This window comes from Lissotriton helveticus, chromosome 5_1, assembly GCF_964261635.1.
Source record: "Lissotriton helveticus chromosome 5_1, aLisHel1.1, whole genome shotgun sequence".
Classification (NCBI taxonomy): domain Eukaryota; kingdom Metazoa; phylum Chordata; class Amphibia; order Caudata; family Salamandridae; genus Lissotriton; species Lissotriton helveticus.
Genome location: NC_136065.1, coordinates 2,907,204 through 2,920,629, shown reverse-complemented (window position 1 = coordinate 2,920,629; position 13,426 = coordinate 2,907,204). Strand labels below are relative to the sequence as shown.

At 42.9% G+C, this 13,426-nt stretch overlaps 1 protein-coding gene across 1 annotated transcript in view; it reads left to right on the top strand.

Annotated features, from left to right (window-relative positions):
• Window positions 1–13,426, top strand: part of LOC144752882 (antigen peptide transporter 2-like) — a 104,774-nt gene that overhangs the window by 32,691 nt on the left and 58,657 nt on the right. Inside the window, exons 4-5 of the mRNA XM_078640710.1 lie at window positions 7,163–7,368; window positions 10,807–11,004. Coding sequence (XP_078496836.1) covers window positions 7,163–7,368; window positions 10,807–11,004 — 404 coding nt within the window. The remainder of the gene's footprint in view (window positions 1–7,162; window positions 7,369–10,806; window positions 11,005–13,426) is intronic.

Sequence of the window (13,426 nt, the reverse complement as noted above, 5' to 3'; positions counted from 1 at the left end):
AAGGCTGCATTGCAGTGTAGTGATTGGGTTAGTGGAGTCTGTGTGCTTTCTGCTCGAGCAGAAATCAGGAAGAGGATGGAAGAGAGGCGACGGCTGGCCAGCTGGCCGGCCATCATGTAAGTGATCTTTTTTTAATTTATTTTTTAACCCTCTTTTCTCCCCTCCCCACCCCACTACTGCTTCCCAGGAGCAGCCCTGGCTGCGCAACACCCAGACAAATGTTGCATCAACTTTTGAAACTATGTCATTAATCAAATGAATTGACACTTTCATAGTTTTAAGAAAGATAATGTCAGACGACATCTGCATCCAGTGGCAGACATGACAGCGATTCTTCATAAACGAGAGAACATGGTTACTTCCATTGTCTAAGATTGAAAACTGGCGACCTCCATTAAGCAAGACGGAATCGGGCATTAATAAAATGGAGTTGGACATTAGGGGCTTGACGTCACCTGCACCATTTTAAGGATCATAGCGCATGCACTGAGTCCTGGTTAGCAGGGCTCGGAGCATTTCAGAGGCTTTACACCTGTACCTAGTAGTCAAAATGGGAGCAAAAGGTGGGGGGTGAATACACATGAAAGCCTGTTTCCTTTCGTCTCCCTCGTCTAAAATCTCAAGAGCATCATCCACAATCTTTAGAGTGGCAGACTCCACCCTTCTCTGAAGCTACCTGATGTTCGTCCAATGAGTTGTATTCTGAGATGTATTAGTCAACATCTTTCTAAGGTTCAAGACTGGACACAAGTTGTTCGACACTTTTCCAGGCGTCCCTATTTCCTTGAGAAAAGGTCTGACTTGACCAATTGTGAGGCAATTTGCTTGCACCAATGATGAGTGATTTAGGCACAGCATCATAGCGTGGCTGACTTCTGTTAGGATATTTGAGTCAATAGGTTCTGTGAATTATGATGATGGTCCAGTTTAGATTTACATTTTGTGAGACTTCTTTGAAACGTTAGCGGGAGGCATTTGTTCTTCTCACTTTTGCAAAGTTTGATTCATTCTCTGGATTCAGGATGAGTGACTGGTCAGTATTATTGACTTTTTCCTAGAAAGGTTTACAGATTTCTCATGTATTTCTTGACCTGAAATAGTCATTTTTACAACATTAAGTTGCAGGCTACAGCTTGAAGTTCTACATACACTCCGGGGGGACTTTAGCGGGGTACCACACCTCACATGTACTTACGCACATGCGTGTACACTCCGCATACAGGAGGAAGAACAGATATAATAAACTACACCGTTTTTTCCCCAGGAAGAAGCAGTGGGCAGTTTTAACTCTGGGGTTCAGATAAGGTCTGTACTCCACCACTATTATTAGATGCCAAACACCAATAGTAGATTCATTGTCTGGTCAAGGAGACCTTATGGTAAAAGGAATTCTTTGGGCAGATCCAATCCACCACTAGAGTCTAGCATTCTGTATCTGAACACCATGCCGTGTTGACGTAAAGCACTGGTAAAGAAACTCGTGGCATTGGGCTAATGCGCAAGAAAACACACCGGGTGGAGACTGTTGTTTGCCACGATTGTTGCACAATATTATTTCACTCAAGAAGGATAACAGAGCTTTCCTGGGTAGCATTGAATTCAAAGACTCTGTAACTAAAAGGTGCTGCGAACTTCTGGAATCAAGGTACAACTCCAAATATTTTATGTTTTATTTCATTTTCTGAAGAACAACAAGAACAAGGAATGCAGCCGATACCTCCACTCTCTCTAACCCCATCCCGTCCCTCCTTATTTTCACAAGCGGGGTCACAAGATTAAACTCTCATTCGATCCAATGGACGTCCGTTCAGTTTTGGCACATGCAGCGTCCATACCGTACTCCAGGTACTACCATCCATCGGATACAAGTCCCTTGGTGGGTTCTGGATTGCCCTAAGCATTCCCGGACATCTGCGGTCTCTATGTCTTCGGCAAGAAAATCCCAGTGTGGAGACCACTGAGTGCTAAATTCCTTCTCTCTACCCGCCATATCACGCAGTGTGGTTTCATACCCATCCTTGACCGGAATCAGTGATAATACTCCTGCCTCCGGATAATCCATTTTGCTATAAGAAGTAACCAGCATGCAAACTTTTTCATGTCTTTTTTGGTCCTCCATTTAATGTCCAGCATCCTTCCACGTACTGCTACCCATGCCGTTCGTGGTACCGTGAGCCCTGGGATATCCTACATGTCTTGCAGTAAGGACTCTTCCACAGTATTCTTTCAGTTTTGGGCAGTCTCATAAAATATGGGATAGGGTACTTGTTTCATCACATTCCCCCCTTTACTTCTCTGATTTATGTTTGTTTGTTAAATATGAAGTACACTGACATCTGCAAAGTGCTTTAGGATTTGCCTCTTTACTGTCTAACGCCTCCTCCTGGTAGGAGACTGAGGTCAGACCATTGATTATAATTAAATGTAACACCCAGATCTTTCTACCAAGCTCCTTCAAACCAAGGTTGTTTTCTGGTTCTGATGCTCAGAGTATTGTGAGTACATATTATGTGCTTATCGGAGTTGTAGTCGTGCTAGTTTTTGGAACCAAAACTAAATAGAACCCCTAATTTTATGCATCTATATTTTTCCAACAAAAAATCTCTTTGTCCAAACCTAGCTGAAAGCCTGTGTTACTGGATAGAGGTGTAAATGCGGATGGGTAAGACTTTAAATGTTTAATATTACATGTCCATTCTCAGTGCTGTCTTTATTATAACATTAGTCCCATGGCACTGGTGTTCCTATTGGCTGCGCTCCTAAAGCGCGTTGTTCCCCTCAGAACAATGTGGATATCTCTCACTGGGCAACTCCTCATCCAACACTTAGAGGAGTTAAAGTTTTGGGATCTTCATCTCAAATGATCAGTCACAGTCAAAATATTCCAGTGACCGGGCGCCCACCGAGCCGGACAGCTTCACTTCCAACTGGGAAGTAAACTTTATGGTAAGGGACCAACTGAGACAATGATATCTCAGTAAAAGTATGAGCTAAAAAGATGGTTCAAGCTCTTTCAGAATCAGGATGGCCATGTCCAATCAAAACTATGGGCCCGATTCACAGAACTAACTGTTATGTATTTATTTATTATTTATTGTCTCGTGCTTTGCCTCGCTCCAACCTTCCACTGCGGTGGTGTTCTAGAGTGTAAAGCAGTTGGAGAGCTGAGGGAAGAGGGCAGAGGTGTTTCTCTGCTGTGTCGCAATAAATCTACTTTCTGCATCAATTTCGGTGTCAAGCTATCTATACACTAACTTAAGACAAAATCCTCAACTTACTACTTTTGGTATTCCCAGAAGTTAGGATTTTGTCTTAAGTTTGTCTTAAGGCAGACTTAAGACAGACTTAAGATAGGATTTTGTCTTGAGTCTGTCTTAAGACAAAATCCGAAATTCTGTGAATACCAAAAGTAGTAAGTTGAGGATTTTGTCTTAAGTTAGTTCTGTGAATCGGGCCCGTAGAGTGTAAAATTCCAAGACCACCAGGTCTACCTCAAATGGACATTACACTCTTCCATCCATGGGTATCTCCTCCTCCCCTCCAAAGGAACCTCACCCTCCCCTTCATCAAACATCTCACCATTCCCTCAGTGACTCATATTAGCCTCACTGTTCTTTCGACATTTAAGCTACACATTGTTCTCAAATATTAATCCCCAGGTGTCTTCTAATCCTTCTTTGACGGCTTTTGTGGGACCCTGGGCTCTGGGCTGAAGCCCCTCATCATAATCCTTGGGGACCTCACCCGGAGCATGAAGATTGCCCTGAAGGACCATCCTTCCCCCCCAATTACTCTCCCATCTCTCTTTTTCCAATTTCCAGTGAACCCTCATTCTCATGGTGGACTCTTGACCTTGACATCTCCACTCTGACCAATTTCCTCTCCAAAGCTTGTCTATCCTCCGTCTCATGGCAAATACGTAATCTCTGGCGCACTGCTGTTTTGTTTTATTTTATTCAGGAGGTTTAAAGCACAAAAATATCGTTGTAAAAAATATAGATAGTCAAAATATCAAATTTTTTTAATGTCTTAAAAGTAATTGAAAAATTATGAAATAATAAATATAAATTAACTTAAACATACTTAAAATACTTAAATAACCTTACAATTAATAAATAATGAATGTAAGTTAAAAATAAATAAACATACTATTTGATTTTTAAATACATATATATATATATATATAAACATAATATGAATAAAAAATATACAATATTTTTACCGTAGGTTAGCGGTAGGGGAAAATTTACTATTACCACTCCAATGAGTGCAACAGTAGAGAAAGCGTTGGATAGCGTAGGGGTAAAAATTACTATTCCCACTCCAGTGAGTGCAACAGTAGGGAAAGCGTTGGATAGCGTAGGGGTAAAAATTACTATTCCCACTCCAGAGAGTGCAACAGTAGGGAAAACGTTGGATAGAGTAGGGGTAAAAAGTACTATTCCCACTCCAGTGAGTGCAACAGTAGGGAACGCGTTGGACAGCGGGAGGGTAAATATTACTATTCCCACTCCAGAGAGTGCAACAGTAGGGAAAGCGTTGGATAGCGTAGGGGTAAAAATTACTATTCCCACTCCAGAGAGTGCAACAGTAGGGAAAACGTTGGATAGAGTAGGGGTAAAAAGTACTATTCCCACTCCAGTGAGTGCAACAGTAGGGAAAGCGTTGGACAGCGGGAGGGTAAAAATTACTATTCCCACTCCAGAGAGTGCAACAGTAAGGAAAGCGTTGGATAGCATAGGGGTAAAAATTACTATTCCCACTCCAGTGAGTGCAACAGTAGGAAAAGCGTTGCATAGCGTATGGGTAAAAATTACTATTCCCACTTCAGGAAGTGCAACAGTAGGGAAAGCGTTGGATAGCGAGGGGTAAAAATGACTATTCCCACTCCAGTGAGTGCAACAGTAGGGAAAGCGTTGGCTAGCGGGAGAGTAAAAATTACTATTCCCACTCCAGAGAGTGCAACAGTAGGGAAAGCGTTGGATAGTGTAGGGGTAAAAATTACTATTCCCACTCCAGGGAGTGCAACAGTAGGGAAAGCGTTGTATAGCGTAGGGGTAAAAATTGCTATTCCCACTCCAGTGAGTGCAACAGTAGGGAAAGCGTTGGATAGCCGGAGGGTAAAAATTACTATTCCCACTCCAGTGAATGCAACAGTAGGGAAAGCGTTGGATAGCGGGAGGGTAAACATTACTATTCCCACTCCAGAGAGTGCAACAGTAGGAAAAGCGTTGGATAGCGTAGGGGTAAAAATTACTATTCCCACTCCAGAGAGTGCAACAGTAGGGAAAGCGTTGGATAGCATAGGGGTAAAAATTACTATTCCCACTCCAGTGAGTGCAACAGTAGGAAAAGCGTTGGATAGCGTATGGGTAAAAATTACTATTTCCACTCCAGGGAGTGCAACAGTAGGGAAAGCGTTGGATAGCTCAGGGGTAAAAATTACTATTCCCACTCCAGTGAGTGCAACAGTAGGGATAGCGTTGGCTAGTGGGAGAGTAAAAATTACTATTCCCACTCCAGAGAGTGCAACAGTAGGGAAAGCGTTGGATAGCGTAGGGGTGAAAATTACGTTCCCACTCCAGAGAGTGCAACAGCAGGGAAAGCGTTGGATAGCGTAGGGGTAAAAATTACTATTCCCACTCCAGGGAGTGTAACAGTAGGGAAAGCGTTGGATAGCGTAGGGGTAAAAATTACTATTCCCACTCCTGGGAGTGCAATAGTAGGGAAAGCGTTGGAGATCGAAGGGGTAAAAATTACTATTCCCACTCCAGGGAGGGCAACAGTAGGGAAAGCGTTGGATAGCGTAGGGGTAAAAATTACTATTCCCACTCCAGTGAGTGCAACAGTAGGGAAAGCGTTGGATAGCGGGAGGTTAAAAATTACTACTCCCACTCCAGAGAGTGCAACAGTAGGGAAAGCATTGGATAGTGTAGGGGTAAAAATTACTATTCCCACTCCAGTGAGTGCAACAGTAGGGAAAGCGTTGGATAGCGTAGGGGTAAAAATTACTATTCCCACTCCAGGGAGTGCAACAGTAGGGAAAGTAAATACTTCATATATGAATAAAAATAAATTAAATATTAATACCAATTTCAAATGAATCAAAAGTAATTACCAATTTAATATAATATAATAATTAATCAATTAAAAATAAAAAATAAAAATTACAAAAAAATAATTACCTATTAATACAAATTAATTACCAATTAACAATTGAAAAATAATTAACAATTAATTGAAAATAAATACCAGTAAAACATTTTTTAAATGTAATTAATTACAATTAAATTACTTCCCACCCAATTCCCCTATAAACCCACAACCCGCTACAGAAAATAAATTAATAAAATGAACATAATTATCAATTAATCAATTAATAAAAAATAATTACCAATTATATTTTAATTAATTATCAATTAAAAATTAATTAACAATTAATTCAAGATAAATACCAATAAATAAATTAAATATTTAATTAATTATCATTTAATTACTTCCCACCCTATTCCCCTATAAACCCACAACCTTCTACAGAATTATATTATGCACAAATTAAATACCATAAAATTCATTACTTAAAATAAATTATAAAATAAATATACACTTTTCACACATATACTAACATAAAAAACACTTTAAAAAATGTGATATTATAAAAAAATTGATATTAACTTACTTACCTAAAATTCGATGTTTTTGTTGTCTATATTCTGTCCATTCGATATTTTGTCCATTCTATATTTTGAATTTGATATTACTGCTATTCAATTCGATATTTTTGTGGTCTATATTCTGTCCATTCGATATTTTGTCCATTCTATATTTTTAACTCGATATTTTGCCCATTCTATATTTTTTACTCGATATTTTGATTGTATACCCCCCAGAAGGCCCTCCACTATCTCATGAACATCTCCTCTGGACTCAAATAATCTGCTTTCCAGCATCCTCCATGCCAACCACCGTGGAAACTGGGCTTATGTTCCTGCACAACTTGTGTCAGAAGTGGGCTTTTTGAGGTTTAGGGGAGTTCTTGAGTGCATGGATTTTTCTTAAAATATTGAAGTCTCCAGATGTTGCAGACGTGGAGGGAAGTTCACTGATTGAGGGTTGTCCAAGTGCTAGCATGTGCTCTTTCTGTTTTTTTGGTCCTGTGCAGGTGAGATCACCTCGCGCCTCTCTGCAGACACAGCCCGCATGAGCCGCTCCATTGCTGCCAACGTCAACATCTTCCTGCGAAGCCTGGTGAAGGTGGTTGCCACATACGTCTTCATGCTCAACATCTCCTTACAGCTGACTCTTCTTACATTCGTGGACACACTAATCATAGCGGGATTGCAGACCGTCTACAACCGCTACTATGAGGTACGCGTGTGCTCATGTGAGCTCCAATGCAAACTTCAGTCTTCCGCCATGTTTGTGTGAGTCCTGCGCAGGGTGATATCTTCCAGTATAGGCTGCGAAGAGAGTGACCACCAGGAGCTGTTCATCTTACGAGTGAGAACCTCTCTGTGACAGTGAGCGTCTCTTTCAGTGAGTGAAAGGCTGTCTGTACCACTAACAGCCTGCTTGTTCCAGCAGGTAAGAGCATGTTTAGTCTGTTCGTGAGAGAGGCTTTATCTTTTCTAGTGCGTCATTCCATGACTGTGGCAGTGAGTCAGATCATGTGAGCTCTGGCTAGTGGCAGTCTGTGCTTATGACATGACCCCTTCACAGAGAGACCTCCTGTGCCAGCCTCCCTGCAGTAGCAGATGCCCAGGGCAGAACAGCTGCCTCTCCAGGGTCAGCAGAGTTTGGCTGAGCTCCCATGCACCCTAGTGTCCTGGAACAGTGCACAAAATGACTTCTGACCATTCGATATTTCACAACCGGCATGTCACGCCCACTCATTCTTGAGAAATGAGAAAGGCTTATACAGGTATGGCCAGTTTTTAACACGTTGAGTGCACATGAAGGCCGGGAACCGTCCGAACATTGCTGCTCCGCCCAATTAATCAGTGGGCGGGGTTCGGAGTGCTCCCGAACGTCATTAGCACACGCCTACTGTGACTCATGACGGCCAGGAGCCGTCCTCAGCATGGCAGCGCCTCGCCCAGCCCCGCCCCCTATCACACCGCAGGGAAATGTGCCCCACAGAGAAGGGGTTAAAGTCTCCGCTGCAGACATCTTCAGCCTTCTGTTGACCACACCTATTGTTTCCGATACATATAGACTGGTCTTAGGTCCACCCCTTGCTCTTGATTGGATGGCTTTGTTGTCTCTCTCACCTCCCTGCTCATAATTCATGGGCTTTCCTCCTGTTTGACTCATTTGTCCCGCCCAGGAGCATTTCAGTCTCACAGTTTTCAAACTAGTTGACTTAAAATCTTCCACAGCTGACTTGCTTACATTCAGAGAACTACTTGTTTTCTTCTTTTCATGTACACACCCTGTGGAAGTGCCTGTGTTTTTCTTGCTCTCTCCCCTGTGTGCAGCTTCCTCCTCACTTTGCCCTGCCCCCTCTTGATCTCCACCTTGGTTCCCCACATCCTTTCCTCTCCAAGCTCATCTGTTGCTCCCCCACCCGTCCCTCCTTTGGGCACCTTCCTTATTTATTTAAAGTTTTTGACACCCATCTTAAACATGTGTTTGTCCAATTAAGATGGCCATCGGCAATTGTGCATTAGCAAGCATGTCGTCTACAAAAGAATGGCCCTGTTTTATTTTAACAAACCCAGTGTAGGATACCTGCTGCAGATGCATGTGCTTCCGCGGCGGCCATCTTTGAATGGGTTTGTTAAAATAAGATTAATAAATGGGCACTATGAATGCGTGCATATCCAAGGCAGCCATTATTGAATGAATACATTTGTAATGTTTTATAGCCAGTTCTCAGATGGCTCATACAGATGTATTCATAATTGTAGCTATGATAGTACTTTTTTAGGCATTTTGTCATCATTATATGACGTTCAGTATTGAGTAATGAACTTCTATCACCAAACGTTCCATAAAGCAACAAGTCGCTCAAACTGCAGACAGTCGATCACTGTGGTCTTTCACAAAGCTGTAGTGGCGCTTATCACTAGATGTCCCCGCAAGAAGGAAGTATTTATTAATCATGGACATATAATGCAAACTTTTGGCCTTGTTGGAAACATCTATGTAGGTTTCCATTCTGGCGTTGATGCTGAATTCACAAAAATTACACCTCGATAGGAATCCCTTACAAATATGAACATAACAGGTGACCCTGTGAAGCCACATTTCTCTCCATTGCACAATGATCTGAAACCTAGATTACAACATAGGCTCTGTGTTGACTTAAGAAATCTCACTCACTTCTGTTCTGGCCATCAGAGCAACAACAGGTGTGCGTGTGCCCTCTATACTTCTGTCGGCTCTGAGCGCAGAGCTGATGTTTTCAGCTTTTCATCACATCTGGATAGTCAGGCATGTAAAATGACCTACATACTCCAACCTCTTTTCCTGCCATTTTACAAGAGCAGTTGTGTAGCTGCAGTGGACATATGGACTTTTCTTGGCGAAATATATACACTTCTATATTTATAATATTTTTCACTAGTCGCAGGGCCCCTCTGATGTTGCACACAGAGGTCTTCCTCGCCAGACCCAGCCTGTGTCCCACACCTCCCAGCCGTAGCCTTGGGTCCCACTCTGTGTCGCACTCATGGAGTCCTCGCCAGCCTCATGGCCCGCTCTGTGTCGCACTCAGTGAGTCCTCGCCAGCCTCAGGGCCCCACTGGTGTTGCGCACAGTGACTTCCCTCACTAGTTGTAGGGGGAGAACAGCCATAAGCCATGGAGAAGTGTGGCTCAATGGTTAGAGCGGCAGACCCTGATGCAGAGGTCTAGCCCGGGACCAGGGTTCAATTCCCCGCCTCGGCGGGTCTTGGGCTCAAAATTCCACGGACCTGATAATTCTCGCCTCGGTGCCTATTCCAATCATGGAGTCCCACTCTGCAACTCTGGGCAATAGCTTGCTTAATCTCCACAACGGCCCCCACAACGCTAAGGATGCCTGGCCTCCACCTTGGGGGTGCCCCAGGAGTGGACACCTCACAGGGAAAGCCAGGATGGGTTCCACAGCGGTATTCGTACAAGCGCCTTGAGACCCTTGCGGGTGAGTAGTGCGCTATACGAGTATCAATTTACATTTTTTACATTTTTATAACAACGCGGGGATTACCCCGCACTGCCATTACAACGCGGGGATTACAACGAAAGTCGTTACAATGACTTTCGCTAGAGGGCGCTGTTGGATAGGGAATAGTTGAATTTTCTATCCAACACCTTCCCTACTGTCAACGTGGGCTGGAGTCGGAATAGAAAATTAAACTATTCCACTATCCAGCGCCCTCCAGCGAAAGTCGTTGTAACGACTTTCGTTGTAATCCCCGCATTGTAATGGCATGCGGGGTTAAAGCCCACATTGTATTGACATACAACCGTTGTAGGGCTTTATGTTTGTCACACTCAGTGACTTTCCTCACCAGCCTCAGGGTCCCACCTCAGGTGTGCACAGTGACCCTGCTCAACCTCAGGTCATGACCCCCTCCCCAGTGATATGCTCTCAGCAGTAAGATTGCTTGAGCTCACACACACCGCGTCTACAGATAATAATGATTGTGTGGTGCTGCAGAATTTTGTGCTTCACTAATGGGCCTTTCTATCGGTAAGTAAGCAAGCAAGCGCCTATGTAAAACGTTTGTTGATAACAACTTACAACCCAGTTTCCTCAGCGCGCTGACATGACATGATGGATGCTAGTCTTCGTTAACGCTTGTTCTCTTTCTCACCACAGGACCTGGTGAAGAGGGTCCAGGACTCCATTGCTCGATCCAATGACCTGGCGGGTGAGGTGGTGTCTTCCATCAGGACCGTGCGCAGTTTCACTGCGGAGCGCGAGGAGCTCGATAGGTACCGCGGTGCCCTGCTGGAGACTCATCGCCTGAAGACCAAGCAGGAAATGGTGCAAACTGTGTATCTTCTGGCGCGGAGGGTATGTTTTGCACCGTCCCTCTCACCATTAAGGACATTTGTAAAAAGTTCAAGTTCTCCACTCTAGAAGTTGGGTGGGTAGAAGTAGGACCTGCAGAAGGGGTGTTCCTCTAGCTGTTGGCCGAGTGCATGTGGTGGGTGGTAGTGTGCAGTCACAGGGAAGAAAGGGTCTATGTTTTCCTTTGCAAGGGCTGCACCAGGCTTATGAATGTCTACAGTTGTTTCTTGACGAGAAGGAAATGTTAGTCCCCAAGCAGATGTAGGAGCATGCTTTGGGGGGGGGGTAATTTTCAGGAGAAGCGTCTACGTGAGTGGCTTTGCCCGGCTGATTGTCTGATCCTTTTGAGGTCAGATTGTGTCTGATTGTGGACTACAGAGTATATAAAAAAACATTAAGTTTCAAAAGTGACGAAAAGCTAAACACAAAACAAAAATGATGAAAAATGTTACTTCCTACTAAGAGTGGTGAAGCAGCCTGATGTCTGTTACATTTTAACCCATTTCACAAATGGATGGTTTCATTAGGGACAAATTTGAAAATCTATTAAAATACATTCAGGAGTGTGGGTTTTTATAAAATATCCTTGTCAATGAGATTGGATGTTTCATAAATCTTCTTTTCCTGTAAAAAAAATATCCACTTGTCCCTTTAGTGGCATCCAGCGAGTTGACACATCATGGCAACATTCTCATTGAATCAGAAGTGGTGAGGCCAGGACTCACATTATAGCAGGGTTTGTATTCGAGTAATTCCCTGATTTTTCCACCTTCCCGCAAATCTACTTACTGGAGCTGGAAGTAGCGAGAAGTGGTAATTCCAGGGGTGGAATATCCTTTTTGTGCACACCCACAAACGTTCACGTTTAAGGGTTTTTACCAACTCTTTCCAATCTCTTCCTACACTGGGACAAGTTGAACATTTACATCTGACAAGGGCAAAAATAAATCTTTTGCCAGGCTGGGGAAAAAAGGGTTGTTGGTAAAGTCAACTTGCAAACATTCAGGAGATTCTCGAACGAGCAGACATAGACATGCATATTTGCTTACACAAAAATGTAGTTCTCAAAGTAGTACTGATTCCAGGCCTACTTCTTTAAATACGTGTGAATTCATGAAAGTACTGATGCGAGAACATATGACATGGATGCACTTTTTTGACTTTCCTTAATAACTAGACCCCTAATTACATCTGATCTTATTCAAGGCCTTTATTATTATTGTCTTCTAGTTGCTATTTTTATGTACATTGTATTTTGAAAGAATTTTCTATTTTGCTTTCAGGCTTCGGCGAGTACTTGCATTTAATCGTAGAGCGCATACTGGTAACATTATAGGTAGCTTCAAATTGGTAACCTTTGCAAACGTGTGCACATGTTATACTGGCACCACTGTTAGTAGTGCAAGCCGAGCTTTCTTATACTCAGTCCACATGAAACAGTTTTATAAACATTTCAAGGCAATGGTGATAATTGTAGAAAAAAGAAAAAGTTACAATAGAAGGAAAAGTGAGCGAGCAAAAGAATAAACAGAAATTAGATCATTTTTTTCATCCTGCAACTAATATAGACGTATATTTTTTTCTAGTATCCAAATAAAGGAAGAATTGTTTAAACTGAATGTTTATCTCATGTTCCAAATCTCCTGAGAACACAAAAGATACCAATAGAATATGGAGAGGATAATAGGTGAGATTAGGGTCGACGTCTGCCTAACGGGAAAGGTTCTATGAAAAGCATTCGAGGGAATCACAGCAGAGGGATCCAGAATCACAGTAGAGGTCTTCATGGGGATGTGCAAAAAGTGGATTGACTTATGGAGTTATTATGTTCTCTGTAGATGAGGGTGGACAACCAAGAGGACCGTTTCCATCACAATAACCTTCGGCTTCTTGGATTCCCTGATAACTTGAAGGTTGGTGAATTCCCTGAATTCCTAGAAAGATAGTTACAAGAGTGGATCCCAGAGGATAACTATCGCCCAATTTCGTCAGCGAATGTATGCATTGGGCCTGTTGTGGATGCCATCACTGGGGAACACGCTGTCATCCAGTTACTGCCCGATTTCTTCATTAACGGGACAGGGATGGTATCAACAATGCTGCTAGACTAAAAGAATCTTTGCTCTATAAATCACAACCATATCCATCTTTCCTGATCTATCCAATCACTAAAAAGAATCTTCAGGAAATTAACATTAGGTATATGTTACTTTATCCGGCTAAGCTTAGGATCTTCTTTCAACACCGCTCCTTCTTTTTTGAGACTCCACAAGCAGTGTTGGAAAGGATAGAGGAGAGACCCCGCATCGAGAGACCCCGCATCATGCACATGGGCCAGCATGCTCAGCTTGAAGAGGAGAGATACCACAATGGGGAAAACCGAGCAAAGGTAAGACGATTGACTCACAAGATCAGAAACCACCCT